This window comes from Podarcis tiliguerta (genome assembly GCF_965153285.1).
Source record: "Podarcis tiliguerta genome assembly, chromosome: 1".
Classification (NCBI taxonomy): domain Eukaryota; kingdom Metazoa; phylum Chordata; class Lepidosauria; order Squamata; family Lacertidae; genus Podarcis; species Podarcis tiliguerta.
This window is the reverse complement of record NC_139534.1, coordinates 23612002-23638474: the sequence shown is the minus strand read 5'-3', so window position 1 is coordinate 23638474 and position 26473 is coordinate 23612002. Positions and strand designations below refer to the sequence as shown.

Sequence of the window (26473 nt, the reverse complement as noted above, 5' to 3'; positions counted from 1 at the left end):
TTCTCAATCTCGAGACTCAATACTAAGCGTTTATATATAAGAGCTTTCAAAGTTCTAAATAACCATAAGAAGAAACTCTCTGCTTCTTTGAGTTCCCCTGCAATTAGATGTTTTCAGCAATGCAATCAGTCATTTTGAACAGTCTCCCATGAGAAATTTACCTGGCCCCTTTGCAGTCAGTTTGGATGATATCTTTTGGCCTGTTGCATGGAGGAGAGTGAGAGCACACTGCCCTTCCTGGTGTAGCAGTCTCCATCCTCACATTGCATGTTCACATGGGGGACAGCATGTCAAGACCTTTTTTTCAAGTGGGTCAACTTCATAAGTAAGGGACATAGAGTTGGGGGCACAGAGCAGGTGTAAGGTGTTGGAGGACAGAGCTTGCTGTACAATGCAATCTGCCTCATGCCTTCTTATCTAGCATGATGCCCCCAAGTTCAATGGAAGATGCTGTCCTTCAAGATTCAGCTGCCAACCTCGTCAGCTTGTGTATGTGGAATGGAAAGGTGCCATCTTGCCCTTCACTCCAGAGAGCAGAATATTTTAGGCCGGCCACCTTGGGCACCTTCATATATGTTACGAGGAAGATGAACGGACCAGTGCTTGGCTTCACCACTGCAAATATATCATCCAAACCGACCCAGGTTTATTTCAGCAAACATTTCCCGGGATTCATCTTTCAGGATCTGTCTGTTGCTGTTAATTGAGTTCTGCCTCCTTTTTTCATAACCACAGTGTCCTATTTTACTGTTACCTTTTTGCATATTTATTGAAATTTCCTTGTTTAGCCGCTTTGATCACATCCTTCATTTCTCTAAAAAATAAATAAATACTGGAAATAAGCATATAAATAAAACGGATGTATTATTCTGTACCTAATGCAATTGAGCTGCTCTGAATTTTTATAGGTAATCCTGATATAAGGCTATGCTTTCCAGACTTATGAAGATGGGCTTTCAAGCAACAGTGACTATACCCTTTTCTTCCTCTGCTCTGCCTTTATGATAGCTTCAAAGACAGTTTGGAGAAACCGTCTTCATCTTATTCAGACTGGCTAGTAAATAATAGTATTGCTGAACTCGTAGCTTCCACGGGACTCCCAGTGAACATCAGCGATGCATATCAAGATCCTCGCTTTGATGCAGAAGTAAGGCATCCTCTACCTACATAATTACACACCTCTGTATTCTCTTAAATTGCAAAATCTTAGCTTACTTCCATTATATCTGATACCTTCTGTTGTGATCTGAATCATGTTTATAAATTGCTCTGCCGGCTCAGTGTTCATTTTATCAACAGATCAGATGCTGGCATAACCATATTCAGGACACAACTACTCTCCCTCTTCTGAATTAACTTTATTCCATTAGGTTTAGTCATTTATGTGGTAATAGCAGCAAACTTGCAACCAGATTGTTGGATAGTTAATTCAAATCTTTCTGCAAAATCTTCTCCCACCCTTGCTTCTTTTCAGCCCTCCTTGTCTCCTTAGGATTAGTAAGGTCAGAACCAGCAATGAAAATAGAAACTGGGGCTCCCCACATTCTCATTAGTTGCGACATCCTACATGCCTTTAGCCCATAGTTCCCAGCCCACCAAACCAGTCTGTCTTCCCACTTCCTTCCTACCAATAATAGCATACAGCCCCATCTCTCTTACGTCCCTAGCTTTCTCCCAGTCCTGCTTTCCAGAGATGGGGTGGGCCTAGTCACAGCAAATGTGAGTGTCCAGGCTCAGAATAAAATGAGCAAAAATCAGGGTTGGCACAGCCCCACAGGTGCCTTCCTTGATTCTGTTGGTTTAAACACCGTCCCTCCTCCACTCACTACTCTGCCCCTGTCCCTTAAGGGCCACTCACCCCTTAAGGGAGGTGGGAGAGGCCCACCAGGTCTCTCCTCCTTTCCCTGGTAGTTTCAGACGTGAAGATGCTGCAGTTTGTATGCTGGCAGTATCTTCACTTTCGAAACAAATGGAAGGAGGAGAAAATTCACAGCAGGCCTCTCCCATGTGGGAGCCATTTCCACTATCTCTTAGCCCAGCCTGGCCCTCAAAGTGAGTGTTCTCCCCACACCCCCATGTTGGGCAGTGGGAATCGGGCCCTCTTTTAGTATTTGAATCGGAGAATGGAAGGGGGTCAAACAGTTTCGGGCGAGTAATCTTACGTTAGTCCTTTTACCATGCTTCTGCATTTCATCAACTCCATGTGTCTACCAGCCACCTTTTCTTCAGACTACTGCTTTTGAGGCCACAATTTACTTTTTACCAATTCCTTCAGCCACCCTGTCTTGAGCAGCCTTCCTAATACTCCTTCCACCCTCTCCTCCACTATAGAGCTTTTCAGAATCTTCAGTTCTGTGGGGTTTATTCAGAGCTTTCCCATTCTGATCCATTCCTGCTTTCCCAGTTCCACTTTTCCTGTACCCTTTCCCCCAATCCTCATTTTCCATTCCTTCATTGAGTCTCCCTTTTCTTAACTCTGCTGGACTACCTGCACTCTTCCTTTAACATGCTTGCCTCTGGGCTCCCTGCCTATTGCTTTCTCTGCTTTAAGGATTTTTTTTCCAACTCCCAGACTGCACTTGTGTGAAGTTTTAATACCATACAAACTAACAACTTCCCCTTGCCTCATAGAAGGTAGACTGCAAACTACTTCAGTTCCTAGAACAGGAGTGTCCAACCTTTTGGGGCATGGGGACACATTTGTTGTCCACACCACAACATTCTCATTTCACAGAATAAAAACTTGCTGATACCCAGGCTCCCCCAAAGAAGGCAGAAAAGACCTACAACTCCCTCCCCAAAAAACCCACAGACAATAAAAATCAGACACCATCCACCAAAAAACAGACGTTCCAAATGTCAAAAAGTAGCCTCCCCCAAAGAACTCAATTCTAAAAATGTAAACATTGAGTGGTTTAACATGGGGGAGGGGGTCTGATTGCCTGTGGGCACCATATTGATAACCCCAATCTGAGAATAACTAAATTTCGTAAGCAGTTGCACTTGTCAGAGGCTTAACTATCACAACTGCAATGCAATCGAGATTGCTGGAAGGAGAAAGTTAGGTAGATAAAATAAAACACAGGGTATACTTAGAGCAGCCCCAGTATTGTTAGAGTCAACATGTGACTATGCAGTCAGCATCCAGAAGTGTGCTTTACAAAACAACAACAATGAGACTGCTTGGCTGTTATTGAAAACTCTTTCCACATTTATTAACTTACAAATTTATTCTTCCTCTTTAGACTTGATCTTTAGATTTTGGAGAACCATGTAAAGTATTCAAAATCTAATAAAATGTATGTTAACAGGAGATGTGTTCTGCTTCAAATGATAGTTTTTAGATAAATAGGTTTTGTAGCATACTTCAGAAAGAATATTCTGAGATGTAGGCTTGCGATGATTTATACTGAAAGGCATAAAATCTGAGGGGAAAGTCAAATTTTAAAATAGTGCAGGGAATTAGATGGAGACATCATAGTGCCCTAGAGCCACTGTAGGTAATATTTTTGTATTGTATTTGTATATTATTCATCCTCCACAAAGCTCAGAACAGCGTACACGGTGCTATTCCAACTGAAGCTGTATTTTACAGAGTTTTCAGTTCATAGGAAACCTGTCAAGAAATGCCTTCTAGGTCATCACAGTCATTTTTTAAAAAAACGATATATTTGAGATAAACTCCTGGGACTAATTTACAGTGGAAATAGTGGGTTTTCAGAAATACAGTTAATGCCGAAACATATGCAGAAGGAAGACCTGCCATACTCTTAAGTAAAAAGGGTGAACTTTCTCCCTCTCCAGATCTAGCTGAGCCTACCCAGCAGTACAGCTCTGTGATCCTTAACCCCTTCATGTGCTAACTAGCACTCATGCATAGTTATGTGCCTGCAATCTTGCACAGATCTGGATCCTTCTATGTATTTGGACAATTTCCCGTATAGGCTAATGTAAGGGTCAAGGGTTGAATTCCTGCTCACTTTGAGCTTGGAAGTAGTACCGTCTGTATACATGTACTGTATTTGAATTTCAACTGGTTTGTAGTAATGCAACCTTTTGAGCATATCACTTGCTAGACGTGTTGGACAAATGCTAAGTCATATACCATGCTAGTCACTAATTGTATTGTTTTCATGTCCTAGGCTGACCAGATTTCTGGCTTTCATATAAGATCTGTTCTCTGTGTCCCTATATGGAATAGCAGTCACCAAATAATTGGTAAGATATCACTCAATAATGACTAATGTGGCTGTGCTGTTCAGAACTCCCTCCTTAGAGAAGCTACATTGGCTGGCTTCTTACTTGTTGGCTTTCAGCCTGCAGTTGTAGACTTTCTTGTTCCAACAGGCTTTTGGTAACTGACTGTTTTTAAGGAACGAGCTGGTGCTTTGATGTTTTTCTTGTAACGATCTGCATGTTTTAATAGATATAATGTTTGTTTGTTTGATTTTTATTGCTCCCCTCCCCTCTATATTTTTAGCTGTTTCTAGTTTAGCTGTAAAATACTGAGATATGCTCACTATATAATGTGTTGACCTTAAGATTCGTAGGATACAGGATTTAAGACAGCCCAGCTAACAGCCTAATTAATTAAGCCAATGTGACCAGGCATAGGAGAGAGTTTCCCCCATTGGGTTTAGCTGACGCATGCAGTTTTGATAAATAAGCCAGTAACTACTACAATACAGGGAGCTATGAATTAATGTATAAAATGAACTATGTTTGCTAACTTTCCGCAGGAGTAGCTCAAGTGCTGAATAGGCTTGATGGGAAACCGTTCGATGATGCCGACCAGCGACTCTTTGAGGTGAGAAATGTTAAGTTTGCAGCAGGGACTTCTACTTGAGCGGTGCAGGTAATGGACACAATCCAGCTTTGACATTGATGTTTATTTGTTTCAGCAGGGCTGAAGTAATTGCTTGCTTTAAGGCTTCAGCCCTTGCACATTTACTTGAGATTGCGCTCCACTGAACACTCTGGGAGTTGCTTCTCAACAAATTTATATAGGTTTGGATTGCAATGCTCCTGTTCATAACAACAGGATTTGCTAAACTTGGGCTGGAATACAGCCTACGTATTTCTGCAAGTGGAGTCTCCTTTACACTTGTGTTGTACACAAAAAGGCATGTTTGCCCTGCTCTTATTTTACATATATTCCTAAATAAATACCAGTGAAAGTGCTAGAATGGATTTTCTTGTAAGGGTGGCTAGGCTGCATTCTGAGAATTATTAATCCTGAGAAAGATCCTAGTAACAACTTCCAGACTTTCTCAGTCTTATTGCAACTCCACCAAGTATGGAAACTATCAGCATTAGGTTTCTAACATTTCCAGCATTTCTCACAGTAACTATTATATATTTTTGCCAGATGAGATGGAGCTTTAAAGGACCTTTGTAATGGCTTTCCTTCAGTTTTCTACATGGAGAGGCTGCAGGGCCTTTTGTAAAAATGAAGTGCCAAACAGAATCTGAAATATCAATTCCCGAAGTATTATTCCATTTGGTTTGAAAATTACTGCTTTCAATTCCCACTCTGTAGCTTATAAGAGCATGATAGATCTAAAACAAGAACCCTTTCCATTTCTTCCTCTACAGTTTCTTCACCTCAAATAGTAGTAATTCAGACAGAGATGTTTTTGCTTCCATCATCCCAGTTCTAAAATTGTAGGCTAGAAAATGTTTCAGTTGATAGTTCTGAATCCAGGATGGAGAATTGCCTCCAAAAATAGTTGTAATTTGAGAATAACTAATCAGATAGAATTGGTTAATTTCAAACTACTCTGGACCTAAAAACTTGTATATATAGGAACATAGAAAGTTGCCTGATGCTGAATCGGATCGTTGGTCCATCTCTCTTGTTATTATCCATAGTGCTTTGCAGTAGATCTCCAGAACCATAGCTTTGTGGTAACAGAGATGCTCTGTATATGAATTGACCATTGTCTTGTGCTGCATACTAGTTTTGCCTGCTGCTAGCCACACTGCTTCAACTGATAATGCGTATTTTTTGTAGTAGTGCACCAGCCTTTTAGACTAATGGGTAGTTCTCAACTACCTCACATAATACTGACAGAATTCCACAGGCTATAAGTGAATTTATACATAACACTAACCCATATCTTCATTTCTCCTGGGGGAGGGGGAACATATAGATCACCTGTGTGGGGTGATTGATAAAAGAATGTGCTGAATGCCTACATTCAGAATCACAGGACAAGTAAACTCATGTAAGAGAGAGAGAGAGAGAGACCCATCAGCAGAGTTTTAAAACACAGAATCATGCAGTGCAGTGGGAATGTTAGACCTTTTAAATTCTAGCTGCTTGCAGTGCTTTCCCTCTCTGTCCCTCTTGCAATGAACAAGTAAGTTTAAATGCTTAGTAAGTTTACATGCTTTACTTACAAACTCCAAAGGTCAGATTCATGCATTATTCCATACAGTAAACACAGGCAGAAATCTTGGCATACAAAATATAGGGTAATAACTATAAATAAGTATGTATTCTGAGCTTGTAGTGAGCAAGCTCAGGCGCATCCTATCTCACTGAGTTCACAGGATGAAAGGAGAATGAACAAACAAGGAAACTTACCTTCCTTCCAGGTGAGGACATGACTTAGTTGAGTCTGAGAATACAGTTCTGTGATCTTAACCCCTTCATGCGTTAACTAGCCATAAGCTTGCTAGTTATATTTGGCTACAATTTCTCACAATCTCCCTTATCAGGAAAATATAACAATTGCATGCACAATGTAATAAACCACCCAGAGTCCCATCTAGACTTACAGGTTCTTAAAACTGTTTCCTTGTAGAGGCAAAGTTTCTTCCATCCTTTGCCATTTGCCTCTATAGCTTGACAAGTGTCTGGATTGAAGTGGGGCGGAGGGGAACCCATTGTTAAATTAGATGGTTCAGTTTGAACATAATGCCAAACCATAGTTAAAAGTAACCACCATTTTGCAAGCCAACAAAAAAACATGGTTCCACATTGCTATTCGTCTGTGGTTCATCTGCTCCTGGGCTGGACCTTTTGATCGGCAAGCCCTAGGCGCTGAGGCTTTTACCCACAGCGCCACCTTCGTCTGTGGTTCATCTGCTCCTGGGCTGGATTTAGGTGTTCTTCAAACAGAAATAAGCTATAGCTTAACATAATGTGCTAACAATACCATTGTGTTGGTGTCATGGCTGTTTTGCCCTATGTTTAACAAGCTGGCTCAGGTTCCCAGAGAATTGTGTGTTTAAAGAACTTCTTAACAAATAAACTAATGTTGATCTCTGGAGATGACATGTTACAAATTTTTATTTATTTTCCTAGGCTTTTGTCATATTTTGTGGCTTGGGCATCAACAACACAATAATGTATGACCAAGTGAATAAATCCTGGGCAAAACAATCTGTGGCTCTTGATGTGAGTATCACTGTAAATTAACATTTACTAGGGGGAAGAATTAATATATTTATTATTTGTTTTTTAATCTTTCCTGCCATAGAAATAAGATCCATGCTTTTCTACTTTAATTTAGTGCCTAGCTCCTAGTGCTCCTAAATTAAGAGAGAGAAAGTTAGTTTTGTTCTGTTTCCTATCCAATCTTGGTGATTGGTCTCCATTGAACTTGGTCAGTTCAGATCTAGGCTATCTTATCATGACTGAAAAGTACCCATGGGCATCTAGCTGGCCACTGTGAGAACAGGATGCTGCGCGAAATGGGCCATTTCCTGATCCAGCAGGACTCTATGTCCAGATCTGTGATTTCATTGTATTCTAATGTGCACGATAAGAAAGCTTAAAATTCTAGATAGCTATGGCACAAGCAATGGGGAATCAGACATCTATAGTAGCTTGAAAGTTGTTGGTAAGAATGGGCATGCTGCTTTTCCACTGACTTGGAAAAGCTCAGCCAGGAGATGAGTTGTAATAAACATTTGAAAACTATTGCAGCTGCATGCAAATGTCCACGCCATGGCTGTGTATATAATCACAGTCAAAAGTGTGTTTAAGGCTCATCCAGGTACAAAATAAAGGCTCTGTAACTGAAAAATCATTTCAGCATAAAAATGTAATTGATCAATTGTTAAGATACTGCTCCATTAGAAGATGAAGATTGATCACACTCTTATCTGAATATTGATGAAGGCAGTGATGAAAAACCATCACAATTTGGTTTAAAAACAACAACAACACAAGGATGGAACCAGTGGTACTTGATTCTGAATACACATGGGGGGGGGGTCGAGTCGATTTCCACCAGTGCTCCCTTCTTCCTGTGCACACTTGGGTTCAGCCCATAATTATTTTCCTTTGATTATTTTTCTTCACACCAGAACAATAACATTGTCTGCGGCATTACAGTATTTCTGAAATACCATTTCCTAAGAAATTATCTGGGAGGTAAATGCTGCAAGTAGAATTGATGACCTGTGATGTAATATCTCACAGTGATGCATAAATATTAATGAATAATTTTAATAGTCATTTCAGAGATTGCTTAAAGCTCCTATTTCATTTGAGCTTCTCACTTGTGAAATTTCTCCCCTTCCCCTCCTAATTTGTTCTGGGTCAGGTGCTGTCTTACCATGCGACATGTTCAAAGGCAGAAGTGGACAAATTTAAGGTAACCTATCAACATTTTACTTCCTGGAAAGGGGCTGTATAGAGGTTTTAAAGAATAAAATAGCCAACAAAAATAAGCAGAACTGTGGGGAAATATTTAATTTCTTGTAGCACTGTAAATTTGTTTCAGTACTAATTTCTGATCTTCTCTGTGGTAACTTGTAGCCTATAATAAAATTCTTGTAATTGTCTCCCTCTGCCATTTTTGTGATCACATGAATACTCATGTCAGGATTATTCTCTGTTCTTTTCATTTAGGACTCTGAATTGTTATCTCTCCTTCCCCTCTAACTCCATCTCCCTGTTGTCCCATATTTCTGCCTTAGTGACTATTCAGCATCATGATGTACTATTAATAAAAGTGGCTAATATGTTCAACATTTTAAAAAAGCACAAATCCCTGCTTTCAGCATCATGGTCTCAAAAGACACTAGGAAAAAGCATCATGGATCTCAGGGAGAAAGGGTGCTTAGTTGAGAGAAAGTAAGGGGAGGAAAATGAGTCAAAGAATATCATTACTAACTTATATCAAGAAACAAATGCAAGAGAGGAAAACGAGCTTTTAACAATTTCCTAAAGTGAGACAAAGAGGAAGCCAAATGAATGAATGAATGAATGCAAACATATATTCATTTGCACGTGTGTATACAAAATAATGGGAAGTTTGAGCAGGCAATCGGTAGAAGATTGAATCCATGGGTTTCACTAGAAATGTTTATATCATTGTAGCTAATGAAGCCTAAAAGGCTGCCCACAGGAGGTTTCTCATTGTGGATTGTTTCATAATTTATTAATTTTACAGAGAAATCCTATACTCCAATTATGTGGAGGGAGAAGGAGATATGTTGCTGCTCTGCTGGTGGAACAGCTGCTGTATCTCTTGTGTCCTCAGCTCAGGAGGTGACAGGGAAAACACACAACCAGAAAATGCAAAAAACAGTGTAAAGTGCCCTTGAGACACTCCATTGCCCACCAACCAGGAACAGTCGGTGATGACACCCACATATGTTGGGGGCCAGTGATGATGGGCACTAGAGTCCTCAATGCACACACCCTCTATCGTAACACACACAAAAAGGTGCCACAGCGCCCCTAATCCATCAGCTACAGTCGCACAGCTGGCATTAATCTCTGTATAGCCAGGCAGAAGTTCAAAACCCCTTAACGTTCCTTACAAGCACTCTTTTATGAGCATAACAGAAAGGACGGAAGGAGAGCCCACACAACAAAAGTCGCCACATAGCTCCCTAGAAAAGGAAGCTTGCAGGAAGCACATAAAGTTCTTTAGGACAAGTGTTCAAAAACTTTCCAGGGAGGAAAAGAAATGCATCTTCCAAAGATAATATGTAAACTGTTCTCTATTGATGTGTAATTTACAGTGTGCTTTTTTAAAAACCTAAATTGATTGTGCAGCTGGGAATGCTGTGCAAGAGATCAATATTTAATAGCTGTATTACATTATTGATAGCTTTGTAAGATACTCCTTTTTGTAGGCAAACAGCACTCAGGAGAACCCTATAGCAGAAAATAACGAATCACTTGTTTTATGAAATCTTTGATTCAGACTGCAATATTAATAGCAGTTCTGCTTTGGTACTTTGGCTGACCTTTGCTTAAACAATAACCGTAAAGGGAGATATCTTCAATAGGATACCTATTTAAATCACTTTTTTAAAAAAAGTTTTATTTGTAGGAAGTGACACCAAACCGTGGATATGTAGAAAGACTTCAGTACTACTTCACTGTGTCTGTATGCATAGTTCTTCAATTTGACACATAGACTTTGGGTTGGATCCAGAGATGTGCACTTGATGAAATTCTGTTGGTGGTGGTATACTTGAACTGTTGTCAAGTGTTAGCAGAAGGCCATATGGAACACTGTGCAAGTGATTTTGGAAAACAGTTTGCTAGTAGGCATCTTGAGAGTTGCGCAAGAGATTGTTCAGCACTTTGCATGGACAAAAAGCACACCTCCAGATTTCAGATCTTTCCCCCCTGCAAGGATATTGGACTAATTCAGATAAAAAGCCTCCTCTGTGCAGAAGAGGGCCTCAGGAGCTAACCCATTATGTTTAAGGTTAAATATTACTAGGGTGGGACCTTATATATTGTGAGGCACAATAGGCTAAATCTATTCCTGCCAACCTAGCAGTTCGAAAGCACAAAAGTGCAAGTAGATAAATACCGCTCTGGCAGGAAGGTAAATGGTGTTTCCGTGCGCTGCTCTGGTTCGCCAGAAGCAGCTTAGTCCTGCTGGCCACATGACCCGGAAGCTGTATGCCGGCTCCCTCGGCCAATAAAGCGAGATGAGCGCCGCATCCCCAGAGTCGGCCACGACTGGACCTAATGGTCAGGAGTCCCTTTACCTTTACTATTGCAGATTAAAATCTAAAATACTGTTGCACACCACCCCATCTCCACAGTGGTGCAAGATTCCAGGAGTTCCAGGCGGCTTGCCCAGGGCCCGTGTTTCCTTTTGGAAATTGAGACACAGTGGAGACACATATATACAACCTTAGCCTACAGTGGAGCATGAACACTCCAATAGGGTCATAAGCGCAGCCTAGGATTCAAGCAGAGATCCAATATGGTGCTCTGTCTGCCTCTTTGCTTCTTCCTATCACATCACTCCTTTCTCTAAACTTCTGGCCCACATTGCTTCCTTCCTGTACTTCTCTGAACTTTGGCTTTATCTGTGTAAAGTGAAATGACCCCCCCCCCCGCTTTGCTGTTTCACACAGAATTCCTTTGATCCTCTGTTGTCCTAATGGCGCATTAACTCAGGCAGACACCTCACACGGGAGGCTGGCCCGACTTAATTAGCTTTTAACACACAGCCTAATTACACATGCCTTGATACACACATGTCTGACTATTTCCCAGTTTTAACACACAAAGCCTTAATTAAATTCCAGCACCTACCGGACCTAGGAATTTAGGGTGCCCAGCACCCACAAACTCATAACAATACACAAGAGTCTGTTGAAGTGCAAGGTCCCTTTTGCCTGGTGTGATTGCCTGTTTTGGTTATCATTGGGGAAGCACACAATTGGAGCAAAAATGTTCACTTCCTTTAAAGCAACCAGTGGCGTAGCGTGGGTTGTCAGCACCCGGGGCAAGGCAAGTAATTTGCGCCCCCCCCCCGCTGCACTGTGCCTCCCCCAGATAGCCCCTCGCTCTCTCTCCGCACCACACCACACCACGCCGCACGCCTAGGACCCCCCCCCTCCACAGTGGGCGGCGGCTCGGATCGGATTTGCACAGCCAGCACTGCAGTGAGAGAAAGTGAGTGAGCCAGGTAGGGGCAGAGAGCTGCGAGTGCGAGCGCCCCCCCCCCATGTTGCGCCCGGTGCGGCTGGCCCCCCCTGCACCCCCCACACTACGCCACTGAAAGCAACAGCAGAAACTTTTAAAAGGCGTCTGCAGTGGCCTTTCCCAACTCATCTGGCAAGCAACATAGGAAACGGCCTTAAACTGAGTGAAACCACTGGTCCATCTAACTAACCCATTATTGTTTACACTGACTGGCAGCTGCTGCCCAGCGTTTCAAATAGGAGATGCTGGGAATTGAACCTGAGGCTTGAGATGCTCTGCCGCTGAGGCACAGACCCCTCCCCTAAAGCAAAAGGATTGTTGTAAATAGCGCTGTGGATTCCTGCCTTTGCAGTTTCAGTTGCCCTTTCAAAGAAGGAAACTTTTTGTGTGTTGCATACAGTGGTACCTCGGGCTAAGAACTTAATTCGTTCTGGAGGTCTGTTCTTAACCTGTAGCACCACTTTAGCTAATGGGGCCTCTCGCTGCTGCTGCGCCGCTGCTGCACAATTTCTGTTCTCATCCTGAAGCAAAGTTCTTAACCCGAGGTAATATTTCTGGGTTAGCGGAGTCTGTAACCTGAAGCGTATGTAACCTGAGGTACCACTGCAATTCTCTTGTAAAAGAGACACTTCCACAGTGCAGTTGTTGGGAAGTCCTTTGCCATGCAAGGTGAAAGGATCACAATTTCAGAGACAACCCAACCCACCACCTCCCTGCTGCCTGGAGAGTGCTGCGCTTTCCCTGAAAAACTTCATTCCACTGGAATGTCACTTTTCACTGCAAAAGGGGAGATCTGGTGTAACTCTAAAGCTTGCACAGTGAGGAAAGTCAGGATTCTGTGACTCAGGAGTGTAGAGTGCAACACAATTTATTTGAATCTCCAGCATGCTTTGAAAATGACTGAAAATCATTTTTCACCCCCTCCCCCAGATGCCAGCATTGTTTTATTCCTAGTATTAGTATGTTAAATATAAGAGTGCAAAGAAACAAAACAAAGACGTGTCACTGGCAATTTCCCCTTTCTAGTATTAGCAATTTCTGTTTTTATTAGTCAATATGTTGGCAAATCAAGGCTTAAAAGAAATAATGCTTTGAGGGGAAAAGTCAATGATATTGACGCATAAGACTCCCATACTGAAAGGGATGTTGCATTTCTGTATTGTTGCAGTTCGGCTTACAAGTGCATTATGCAGCTGTTTTTTTATTTCTTCTTTACCATTACATCTGCTGCGGAGCCTGAACGGCTGTTGTCTAATCATTAAATGATGCTTATAGAAAAACCCAGGAAAATTGGAAACCTCCTATGTTAGGGAATGTTGCATTATTTATAGAAGGAGGTAAAAAATTTCATGCTTCTGTTCAATTCTTGCCTTCACACTATTCAGCCATGTAGAAATTTCTAATCATTAATTCATCCAAAGAAATTCTATGCAAAATTAATAGCCTATAAATAGCATAAGTACAGTGGTGCCTCGCAAGACGAAAAGAATCCGTTCCGTGAGTCTTTTCGTCTTGCGGTTTTTTCGTCTTGCGAAGCAAGCCCATTAGCGGATTAGCGCTATTAGCGCTATTGGCAGTTTAAGGGCTATTAACGCCTATTAAAGGCTTAAGGGATTAGCGGTTTAGCTGCTAAAATGCTTTTAGCAGCTTAGCGCTTCAGAAAAAGGGGTTTTGGAGCAAAAAAAAAACCTCAAAAAATTTCGTCAATTTTCGTCTTGCGAAGCAAGCCCATAGGGAAATTCATCTTGCGAAGCGACTCTGCAAACGGAAAACCCTTTCGTCTTGCGGGTTTTCCGTCTTGCGAGGCATTCGTCTTGCGGGGCACCACTGTATTAGTAATATTGAGCATGACAAGAGTCTGGAGCAGGATTTCCCAAATGTCGGTCTCCAGCTGTTTTTGGACTACAACTCCCATCATCCCTAGCTAGCAGGACCAGTGGTGATGGATGATGGGAATTGTAGTCCAAAAACAGCTGGAGACCCAAGTTTGGGAAACACTGGTATGGAGCAATCACTTCTCTCACTCTTCCCTGCCCCCCCCCTTTGCCTTCCTGGCAGCATCTCATTTATAACACCCATATCTGACTCACACCCAGATCAATGGTTGTTTTCCCTGCTCCTGCCTCTCATCATTGGCTGTGGCCAGTGTGGGGGCATTCAGCATGATCTCATCACATCACACATGTTTATAGTAGATGTTGCTAAGAAGAGAGGAGGAAGAAATATGGAGGCAGCTCCATGTCTCTTGTGTAACACCTAGTTCTACCTTTAATATCTGATGGGAAACTGAGAGGGATACAAATGCTGTTCATACCATACTCAGTCAATCTCGGGGATGGCATGTGCAAGGCTATTTTTCTCAGGTCATGAGTGTGAGGTAGCTTTGCTTCGTGATAGATAATAAATAAATCTCCATCAAATGATGAACTACGGGAAGCCAGTAAAATGTGTGTTGCAGATTGTGTTAGGAAAAGACACAATGAAAAGATAAGAATGAAGGAAGAGATTCTGTATTTTTGTGTCACAGAGGAATTATTTTTATTATTTGGGCAGAGAGAAGATATTGTGCAGAATAACATCTTAAGGGTTTGTAGGGACAAATGTAGTCTGGTTTATGCCAGTCTTGGGCATGTAATAAATAGAAAGGCAGTCTAGAAAGATGCATGTATTTGTGCATAAATAGATATACCGTATATACTCGAGTATAAGCTAACTTTTGCAGCACATTTTTTTTATGCTGAAAAAGGCCTCCTCGGCTTAAACTCGAGTGAGGGGGGCGGCGGCAGTGGAGGGACGAGCAACCCAAAAGGAGCCCTTTCTCGCTGCTGGTCCTGCTGCCGCCGCCTGCCTCTTGCAAGGGCAGGGACAGGAGCCGCAGTTGTGAGAGGTGCTGTGCTGTGCCTCTCCCAACCGTGGCTCCTATGCCTGCTCTTGCAAGTGGCAGAGGAGGTGGCGGAGGGACGAGTTGCCTGAATGGAGCCCTTTCGGGCTGCTCCTTCCTCCTCCGCCTTTGCCACTGGCAGCGGCGGAGGAATGAGCAGCTCAAAAGCAGCCCTTTCGGGCTGTTTGTTCTTCCTCCGCTGCTGCCTCCACCGCCAGGTTTGTGGTGTGGTGTACCGGCTTACACTCGAGTCAATAAGTTTTCCCAGTTTTTTGTGCTAAAAGTAGGTGCCTTGGCTTATATACGGGTTGGCTTATACTCAAGTATATAACTGTTAATATGTTTTAAACCCTCCACCAATGAAGGCAACACACTGCAGTTCAGTGTGCACACATGTACACAAGGGACAAGCTTCAGCTGTACAGTCCCAAGAAGGGTACACATGGAGCATACATATTCTCCCCCCCCCATTACACATTTCCCTAATTCACACATAGGCAAGCACATACACATGGTTCCGCTAGATGTGTTCCAGTTGTACAAATTTTTTCATATGGTTCCTACAATTATTACTGTGATCCTGATAAGGTATTCCCAACTAATGCAGGAGTTTAAAGGTAAAGGGACCCCTGACCGTTAGGTCCAGTCGTGGCTGACTGGGGTTGCGGCACTCATCTCGCTTTACTGGCCGAGGGAGCCGGCGTACAGCTTCCAGGTCATGTGGCCAGCATGACTAAGCCGCTTCTGGCGAACCAGAGCAGCGCATGGAAATGCCGTTTACCTTCCCACCGGAGTGGTACCTATTTATCTACTTGAACTTTGACGTGCTTTCCAACTGCTAGGTTGGCAGGAGCAGGGACGGAGCAATGGGAGCTCGCCCCATCGCGGGGATTCGAACCGCCGACCTTCTGATCGGCAAGCCCAAGAGGCTCAGGGGTTTAACCCACAGTGCCACCTGCGCCCCTTGTGATGCAGGAGTTAGGTCTGGCTAAAAGGAATGAAGAGTTTTGGGTCTTCAGTCAACCTTCAGGCCATTCTCTGTTGTTGAGAGGAAAAGGTGTAAGCCAGCCTGACCCACTTTCTTTCTTCCTGTTGATGCAGCTTGAAAGCTTACATCTGTGTGCTGTTTTCCAACCTAGCCCAGCTGTTTGTGCCCAGGCTAGTTGCTGAGAGGTGACACTGCAGCCTGGTTCTGTCCAATTTCAAATTGGAAAAAAGAGAACTATTAATGCTTTGGCTCAGGAGGACCATTTACAGGAAGTAGGCCTTGGTAATCCTTGTTGGGATACTGCCAGGGAGACAAAGTCCATCATGACTCCACGTCGTCTCCGGACGTCCATCGGTCTCCCGTAGACATGCAGTATCAGCAATTAGCGACACAAGCTCCAGAAATAGCTTGCCACATTCCAGAGCCGATGCATGCTCTATCAGCAGATAATGCACAGCGAAAGATGCACTCAGCAGAACATTATTTACAAGTTTATTTCTGCGTTGATCAGAACAAAGAAAAACATGACTGCCTGCTTCAGTGTTCCGGCAGAGAGAGAGAAACGAAAGCAAAGACACAACATAAACATCCTGTGAAACAGAAAATACGCAGGCTGTGACACAAACATCCTGCTCCCTTTTAAGGTGGAACGGAAATATCCTAACAATCCTGAATACCCACTCCCGCCCCCATCACAATCTGTGAAATAACTTCTACCTGAGCTAACAAGGACAATCACAGCCACTTTAGTGAGCTTGGGGTGAATGTTCAAGTATAGGAGCATCACGACAGCTGTCACAACCATACCCTCAAGTAGAGTTCATAGCCAAGCCTCTAAGAAGAGTCACAAATCCCGACAATTGACCCATTATTATATATACACACATGCAAACTTGCTTCCACACAGTGTTTATTTATACCCTGTCTACATCAGGTTGAAAAGATCAGCCTTTACTTAAAAATAGCATTCATAAAATACCTTTTAATAGATCATAATAGGTCACCTAGCAAAATATTGATAGAAATACCTCATTTTTTTTACCCTTCAATGGATGTTATGGCTTCCCTTGTCCCAGCATAATATTCTGGCTCAGTTCTTTTTAATTGTACTGGAGTTGTTGGGGTGGGGTGGGGAAAGAGCGTGAACATTTAACATTTACTACGTTTTGTATTGTAAATGAAATTTAATTTCGAGTAAGATACGTGAGGAATTCTTAAATGGTTTCTAGATATATGGTCAAAGCAAATGCATTGTTTTTTCAACTAGAATCTCTGGCTATGCAGCTTCAGAGAAATAGGAATCTGGAATGTTTTCAAGAATCAAAAGAGCTGAGATGAAGCTGTTTGGCCACTGGGTGCCATCCTTGCTCCACGTTAAGTCTCACAGTAGCCGCAGAGTTGCTGTAGACATGCATAACATTCCAAGCAATGCAGTGCTGACGTAAATTGGGACCGTAATAAGGTTTGCACATGGGCAGGTGCTAGAATCTGGCGGCAGCATCGGCCGTGTCCCTTCCCCACCCTGCCACCGCTCCAAGCATACTTGCAAATGCGACAGCGTAAAAGGAAATATCCCCCCCTTGGTTCAGTTGTTAATACCATCATGCTACTCAGCTCAAGGATGCTTCCTCCGTGAGTCATCATAATACTCTTATGCATGGGGAACATGGCAGTGATTACGAGTGACCCTGTTATATAGCATATTTTCAGCAATCTCATTCTTGACTGAACCTGGATCCCTGTCAGTGCAAGGCACAGGCAGTGTCATTGTTAGGCACTGTTAGAAAGGGTTAGCCCCAGAATTATTCCCCACCCCCACCCCAGTTCAGCTCAGATCTGGAACTCATGAAGGAGGAAGTGCTTTGAGCATGCACAAAGTATCTTGCCTGGCCAGTAAGTAAGCGCAACTAGCTTATATCCATTCACAGTTGGAAACGGGGAGGCCTTCCAGGGCGAAAAATGCACTCTTCTAGGCAGACTCTTTAGAAACGAGGTCCTTCATTCTCTACTCCTGACCTTTTATTATTGTTTTTCACCAGTGGATGAAAAACGCCTCAACCACTTCTTCCAAAACTATATGCCAGGGCACACCAGTGTCCCATGATGGAACTGCTAGTGCTTCACAAGAAGTAAAATGATTAAAAAATCAGGTTTTTCCCAAAAGCCCAAAAATGCCTTGCCAAAAGAGGAAACTTCCTTTCTGCAAGATTTTTCACTCTCCCTTCCTTCTGCCTTTCCAATGCATTTCAGTGCAGAGATGTCACAGAACTATCTGCTCACAGACGGGGACATAGTCACTCACTTAGGACACAGTAGGCCATCTCTTCGGAGAACAGGTAGTGCCTTTCTCTTACACAGTCCAGAAGCAAACCTTTTCAGGTGTAAGAGAGATTTTGATTCAGAAAGTAGGCACGTCAGGTTAGCAGCATTTTGGGGAAAACAGAGTTTTTAAAAAACCCAGAATTTATTCTAAAGGAAATGCTTTCTTTATCCTAATTCTTTTGAATAAAAACCTGGTCATATGATTAATCATACTCGGTACATTTTGTAGTGCCAGGGGATTGCACAGAATGTGTCTGGAACACACCGATTTTACAAGTCTGGAACAGATAGATTTAATGTCCTACCCCTGACTAGTAGAAGTGGTTTTTCTTTTTCTTTTTCATTTGTCATACATAAACACACACACACACAAAACCCTAGAGAAGTTAGCTTGACAGATTGGCAAAACTTTTGTCCTTGGGATTCCTCCAGTAATAATCAGGCATGCTGATCATGGGCATATTCTCTTATACAAGTTAAGGCTAGCAGCAGTGCCCTTTTAACATTTGCAAATGTGGTGCCTGTTGTAAGCAGTGGCTGTATGTAACACTTCCTTCTTCTTTTGACAGCAGACCATAAAAACACCACCTTGGCCTACTCCTGCATCTTCAACAGCAGTTAGGGAGGCCAGCTTGTCAACAAGGCTATCTTGTCCCTGTAGCTTCAAAAGCAGCAGGATTTGAACAGATTATCAGGGGACGCTTCTTAAAGGACAGCATGTACTTTTATCTTAGTAACAGAAATATATCAATAGGTGGGATGACAGTTCTGAAGATGGTGTCCATGGACACAGAAGGAGACTGTTTACATCTTATCCAAAGAGGTGCTTTGCCATTGGAGGGGGAAATATCATAATACCTTTAATTCAGATCAATTAAACACCACAGAAATAACGAGATAGCTTTCAGGTGCAGCTGTTCAAAGCATCAGACCCTCCAAGTGTGCTTATTTTCCAGGGACAGTCCCGGATTTACAGAAGCCATCCCGATTTCTGATTTGGTCCCAGAATATCCTGCTTTTCCTTAGGACGTCCTTGTTTTCATCGGAGAAATGTTGGAGGGTTTGAAGCATTAGGTTGTAAAGACATGGGCATGTGAGTGAGGCTTGACTGAGCAAGTTTTGTTTAAATTGTAGTGTAAATATATTTAAATCCTTTCAGATTTGTGTACTAGCCACAGGCTGCTTTTCATGCAGCTGGAATAATACTTGAATGACTCAACCATGTAGGTGAGTGCTGATTGTGTGGATCCTGGCCACGGGATAAGCGTCTTGCCAGGAATCGTGTGTGTGCTCATTCTGTGGGAAAGATCCCCCCACACCATGACTGGGTCATTTAAATGTTATTCCCAGCTCTCGTGCAGTGAGTCTTTTTCTTCTTCTTTGGCGATCACTCGTAGCTGAGTAAGATTGTCATCCATAAAAACAGTTTTAACAATGAGTCCGTAGGTGACTGTGGAGGCCAATTCTGGATCCACACATCCTTCCACAGTGGGGACATTGGTTTCTGGGCGGGAGTTGATCACGGTGTGGATTTGCCAAGCGTACCTTCCTTTTAGCATGTTTCTCCCTTGCGTCCTGAGTTTGAGTATCTTCAAAGCTAATACCAGTGTACTGGAAGAAGCAAAGATCCCCAGTGTTGAAGCATGCAGTGAGTATGGTGCTCAGCGGGGCTCATGTATGATACAAATGGGTTACAACAGAGGTTTTCAACATTTTTGAGTCCACAGTTCCCTTAACCAACTACATTCTTTCTGCTTCTTTACATTCAAATCAGGTGAGCCATGTGTTCTTTTGTTTTTTTGTTTTTTTTCTGAAAGTAGATGACATTAGGGGAAAATTAAGTTCACTATCACTCTGCTAAAGATGTGATTTAACAATGCAGTTTACAGCTCAAGCCCACAGGGTATGCTTAAAAACAAAATACGCCTCACTAGAATTTGATGGAGGCTAAGAAGAATAAGAGTTAGATAAAGCATATTTTGTAGGAGAGTCTTCCTTGTTTTACTAGTGCTTGCATGCAAATACCTGTTCAGTGTTCGAAGATGCTCTTAATTTGATTTATATTCAGTCAAAGAGGTTTCAGCCACAGTTGTCAATCAAGTCAAGCTCTGGAAATAAGATTCCCCCCCCCCTCTTTTGGGTGGGGGGAACCTACTCCCATCATTCGTTTGCATAAACTCTTCCTGTCATCTGCTAGCCTGGCCTGACACAATACCTTTTTCTTTTTTTACAGTAATAAAGCTGCAGTGGCTAGCTGGAAATCTTCCCACTTAATCCCTACGCACCTTTCCAGCAATGAGGAATATCTCTTTGTTAGGTAGCGGAAGTGTAGAAACTGTAGGACACCACGGAAACAAGAATAAATAGTTAATGTTTCTGATGTGCTTTGGACCAGATGTCCTTTCAGCAGTTTGCATATGCAATGCCCTCAGTCTCAGGCAATGCTGAACCAAACTACAACTTTGCACGAATGAGCAAAATGTGTGTGGGCTCCCATAGTGAAGATCGCAACCACTTTGCTTCTCCCCAGTCATTTTGATGCTGTGCTGAGCTAAGCTAAGGTTCGTTTTAGCACATTGCCTAAATCTGAGCTTGTGGCTTAGCCTAGGCAAACTTTCTTCTAAGGACCTCAAGTTTTTATTCTCATAACAACTGGTGAGCTTCATGACTTGAGTGGCTGTTAGAACTTTGGTCTCTCAGGTTTTAGTCCAGCATTCTAACTACTGACGTGGGTAAAATCACTTGTTTTTGCCCTCAAACTTTGCTCTCTCTCTATACTAACCTTCAGGTTTCTCCCTTCAATATGTTTTAATTCCTGTTTCAAGTTGGACTCGATGCACACATTCCGATTTAGTTTTTTTTAATAGTAAATTTTAATTATTTTTCAATTACAGTCTGATAATAGCCTCATTATAACAATGCCAATTTATAATACTACACCTTTCAATTTTGAATCACCTAACCCAGGGTGTGAACATGTTTTATTCAGAAGTAGTTAACCCTTTTTATCCCAGTGGCGTGTGGTTGACTGAGGTAGGTTAACAGTTCTTGGTCCAAAACTGAACACTTCCTGAAACTTCTTGGGGTCTGTAAAAAAAATGCGTAGGGTAATGCTAAATTCGATGAAAATCGCATTTGTGTAGGTTTTTTTTCTAGTTTTGTTTCTTTGGTAAATCTTACTGAATTTGGTAGACAGGGATTTTGTTTGTTTGTTTTATTACATTTATATACCCCATCATCAGAGGATCACAGTGTGGTTTACAATACAAAAATACATAATGACAAACAAAACAATAATTCCATCATACTCTTTTCGAAAGGTTTTTGTCATCCCCCCCCCCCCAACGCAACATTTCAGGAGGAAAAATCTCAAAGATCTGTGGGATGTGTGAAGCAGCCATTTAGAAGCCTCTTCCATTTCCTCAGGCACTTGTGTCACGTATTTTGGAACTTAATAGAATGTAAAATAAATGTTATTTTGTTTGCTTTGATCTCAAATTTGGCTTCATTTTCTCACTCGTTGTAATAGGGTTGTAGCCTGAGCCAGCAACACCCCCTCATCTCACCCCACCCCTGCCCAAAAGTGTACGTTTCTTGCTCCCTAGGCTTGGTCCCTGGGTCGCTTGCAATTATCTTGCTGGCTTGAAGCGCACATTGCCTCCAGGCAGTACTTAGAAGGAGCCTTGTAGCTGTTGATACAGAATCAGAGAGATAAAATGTAATGTCTTTTACGGTCCATTTCCTTTTCCCTTTTTTGATGATGGCGGGGGGGGGGAGGGGGCAAAGGGAAATTTGCACTTCATCATGGGTTTTCTTGTAGGAGCAAAATCCCTGGTCCAAGTCATTATCTTGTTACTACAGAAAGGGGTGTGCAAGCAATTCAGTTTAGGGCAGGCAGGTAAAGAAGAGGGCAGGGCCTTGGCAACTTTAATAGCTGTGTAGGAGGAGGAAATTTAAGCATGACATTCCCCTTTGCAGGTATTTAATGGTGCCAGAGTTCTCTTCCCCTTTTCACCTGGCCATTCTACACCCTAAGCCTATTTTCTTATCGGGGGACAGGGGAACCCTCCAGTAAACAGCAGTGATATATATTTTTTCATAAATGTGTGTGTGCGCGTGCGTGCGTGTGTACACACAGCATGGCCCCAAAGTAGGTATACTGCTTTAGAACCCACTTTTCTTCTTCTTGACTGTTCTTTGATTTAACTGTATTCTACTTCTACAGGTGACCATGTATATCCTATATGCATCCTTTATTTCCTCCAAAGAGCAGACAGTGGAGTAAAGTACATAGGATTGCCTATGGTTTTAATCACATTTTTATTTCAAGCAGTTGTTTAGTATTGGATGCTGCTCTTAGCTATCCTCTGCCCCTCCGTCGCCGGTTTTAATTCTGCTGATTTGACTTGTCATCTTTTTGCACTGAGGCCTTTTTTAAATGGATCCTTGGTGGTTAGAACGAGCCGCTTTTGAAATATCGTCTGCTGGCATGGTTTGGATTCAGATAGCATCTGCCTACTGACTGTGGGGTTTGCAGATAGTGCTGATCAATGAGGTGTGAGGGCAAGTGGCTGCGGCTTGGGGAAAACTGCCTTGTGGGCCAAACTGGGACCTGTGACAGGCCAGAAGTCCCCCACTCCTAGGTTAGAGTATTGGATGCGGCCTGACTAGATTTCCATTTAGCCACAGAGCTGACTGGATGATCTTGGGCCAGTCCAAACATATAATCATCTATTCCAATCCCCTGCAATGCAGGAATATTTCACCCAACATGGGGCTCGAACCCACAGTCCTGAAATTCAGAGTCTCATGCTCTACCAACCGAGCTTCTAGCTCTACCCTAGCACAGATGACAACCCAGTCCTAGCAAGTAAGCAATGCAACTTCCCAGTAAATGTGCATAATATCTCAGTGTGTTACAGCAAGATCCCATTTCCCTGTTTTGCTCCAGGAACCAAAATCTGTTTGGCTAGTCCTGTGATGCAGTGCATTCTGCAGAGTATGTTGCCTTCAGCTCAGAGGAGCAAACAGCCAGCCCCATAGAGGATGCGTAAAATGTTAACAGTTGCTGAAAAATATGTCTTGATGGTCTTTTCACGCAAGGGGGTAAATGCATCACCATGAGGGAAAGAGAGAGGATGATGGAAGCAGTCATCCAGTCCAAACCACTGCCCATTCAGCAGGACCACCCACACACCTGCCACCCTCGCAGCTGAGCCCATGCGATCCAGACTGCAGTGTGACGCTGGCAAAGAACGGGCATATGGCAATAGGTGTTGCCAGAGCAATAGCTACGTACGACTCCCATCTGCTGAACTGCTTTGTATGCATGCATAGACAAAAGAAACTTTTCATTGTAACCTGATTAACTTGCATTCCACGACTGATCCTTCAACACACACACGCCAAACACACCTTTTGAATTTTAGTGGTGATTCTAGGGTGTAGCTTAAAAGCACTGCTGCAGGTGTATAAACTGTTAGGTTTGCCTAAAGGCTCTCTTTACATTGCAACCTATACAAATGGTAGCTGAAGCCAGGATTATTACTGTTTTCCTGAAAGAGTTGAGTAAAGTGAGAGAAGAGCAGTGAAATCATAGGCATGCCTACTCAGGTGTAAACCCCATTTAGTTCAATGGGACTTAACTCCCAGTTTTGCAATCTCAGGGAACTTAACTATAATTGTTACCTGAGTGCTCACTGGAAGGACAGATCGTGAAGCTGAGGCTCCAATCCTTTGGCCACCTCATGAGAAAAGAAGACTCCCTGGAAAAGACCCTGATGTTGGGAAAGATGGAGGGCACAAGGAGAAGGGGACGACAGAGGAAGAGATGGTTGGACAGTGTTCTCGAAGCTACCAGCGTGAGTTTGACCAAACTGTGGGAGGCAGTGGAAGACAGGAGTGCCTGGGGTGCTCTGGTCCATGGGGTCACGAAGAGTCGGACACGACTAAACGACTAAACAACAAATATGTGGCTGAAAAAGCATTTCTCCTGTGCCACCTAAAACTCTTGAAGGTCACAACCTGCCCCAGAGTGAACAGCAGCAGAGTCTGCCATCCTATCTGCCTGAGGCAGAAAGGGAACAAAGGAAGAACAAGGTAGTTCACAGTATACCTGTTGTAATTAGTATAGGGGTATGCTGGGAATTTGTCTGCTCATTGAGCAGAGGAGACCCACTAGTGGGTCCAGCGGTCAAAAAAGGCAGTTCCTACACTTGCTGTAGAGAGGGAAGTGAGGGGTGGATGGGGCTCAGTGACCTGGGAATGAAGAAGAAGAAGAAGGGTTTGGATTTGATATCCCACTTTATCACTACCCTAAGGAGTCTCAAAGCGGCCAACATTCTCCTTTCCCTTCCTCCCCCACAACAAACACTCTGTGAGGTGAGTGGGGCTGAGAGACTTCAAAGAAGTGTGACTAGTTCACGGTCACCCATCAGCTGCATGTGGAAGAGCGGGGACGCGAACCCGGTTCACCAGATTACGAGTCTACCGCTCTTAACCACTGCACCACACTGGCTCTCATGTAGCCCATCTAGGATGGGGAAGATTCTGATCTTAAACCTCTGCTGCCTTGCAAGATATCTTCGGAAGAAGAAAAGCCTAAGGCGTAAATCCTACACAAATCCAGAGTGGAGTCCCTAAGATGGTTGGGTGGCACCTCCTTGTGCGCCTCCTTCTGGCAACTGCTGCAGCCAAGCTGGTGCCAAACGTATTTCTCTGCTTTCTTTGGGCCACATAATGAGGCTGAGAGCTGGGTGGGGAGGTTCATCTGGGCTTCCAGATGACCTCCATACATGCTGCCCAGGCTTGCACCTCGGTTAGGTCACTTCGGTGCTGTTAAGACAGCGGTTTGACTTCACCTCCAGAGGTGCACCTGATGGTCTCTCAAGATGGACAGATGTCAACCAAGCAAGGGATTTAAAGAGTCCTTTGTCCGTGATTTGGAATGACTGAATAATGTTGCTTGATTCGCATTGTGGAGAAGATTAAAAGAGCTCTTTCCCTGTATCTTCCTGATTTGTACAGGAATGAGTCGGTGGGCTGAGCCAATGTTGATGACTTTGCAGACATGAGCGTAGAAAGGATTTTTGTGGGGGGCTTGGCAGAACCAACATGATTGGTCAGTTAGTTAACTATTTCTATCGTTTTACTAAATTGATGAGGGGGAAGCTGCCCCCTGCTCCCCCCCCCTTGGCTATGCCCATGTTTACAGACCTAAAATTCTGTGGAGGAATCCACAGCAGTTAAACCAGTATAAATAAACAAAACCAGTATAAATTTGTAGTGTAGATGGGGCCTGGGGTGTGCTGGTTTTCTTCCATGTTTCTGGCACAAACGTGGCTTTTACTTCAAGCTATGAGTATTCGTTCCTATTGTCTCTCCTCCTACCTTTCAAATGCAGTGGTACCTCGGGTTACATACACTACAGGTTACAGACTCCGCTAACCCAGAAATATTACCTTGGGTTAAGAACTTTGCTTCAGGATGAGAACAGAAATTGTGCTCTGGTGGCGCGGCAGAAGCAGGAGGCCCCATTATCTAAAGTGGTGCTTCAGGTTAAGAACAGTTTCAGGTTAAGAACAGACCGCCAGAACGAATTAAGTTCTTAACCCGAGGTACCACTGTAGTGAGAAAAACCTGACATTTCTGTTTGAATCGCAGCAGATGATGCTGGTAAAATATTAAAAGGTCTATATGCATGTCCGGTAAACATGGATGTGTGTGTGTGTGTGTGTGTGTGTGAGAGAGAGAGAGAGAGAGAGATAGATTCTGGTTCAGATGCTCTGTAACATTTAATTCATGCAAAAAAAACTTGCAGGAGCAGCCAAGGTCGGCAATGCCTCCTGCTGTAAGTGCTTGTGGCACATTTGAAGCTGCATGAGGGCAATGTTAATTGATGTGCTCTGAATACATGTAATTTGCTTTTTCTGGCTCAGTTGTTCCTGATACCATAGTGCCTGTTTGGTCGCTGAGGTGGCTTTTAAAGCCAGAGCTGCACAGCAGGGGAAGGGCTGAGCAGGGGTGGGGTGTGTGTAGAGAAGATACAATTCCATTACTAAAAGTATTCTTGTCTGCAGAGGACAAGCAGAGAGCGCACTGCCTCTGAAGCCTCTCTGCTCTCCTTTGTTTCCAGAGCTGTAGCCGTTTGTTGCACAGGTTGAGCAGAGCTGAAACCAAGACTACCGTTCAGCTGAGAAAGCTGTTTGTTGTTCACTTCCAAATAAAGACAGGCTTCCAAATAATGTGGGGAAAATAACGGGTGATGAACGGCGTCAGGAGACGTTTACATTCCTGTCTTCCCTTCTTTCTGGAAAAGGCTGTTTGAAAGACGATTTTCTCTTTCCCTTTGAAGTTTTAT

The 26473-nt window shown here is 43.1% G+C and overlaps 1 protein-coding gene across 8 annotated transcripts in view; it reads left to right on the top strand.

The window, feature by feature from the left end:
- The window catches only part of PDE11A (phosphodiesterase 11A), a 153928-nt gene that overhangs the window by 63647 nt on the left and 63808 nt on the right, over positions 1–26473 (top strand). For all 8 annotated transcript variants that reach the window (XR_014503949.1, XM_083407533.1, XM_083407534.1 and 5 more), the window contains 5 exons: positions 1009–1147; positions 4143–4218; positions 4740–4807; positions 7313–7405; positions 8559–8609. Coding sequence is in view for 7 of the 8 variants with exons in the window: in XM_083407533.1 (XP_083263659.1) it covers positions 1009–1147; positions 4143–4218; positions 4740–4807; positions 7313–7405; positions 8559–8609 (427 nt within the window). In the remaining variant the exon portion in view is untranslated. The remainder of the gene's footprint in view (positions 1–1008; positions 1148–4142; positions 4219–4739; positions 4808–7312; positions 7406–8558; positions 8610–26473) is intronic.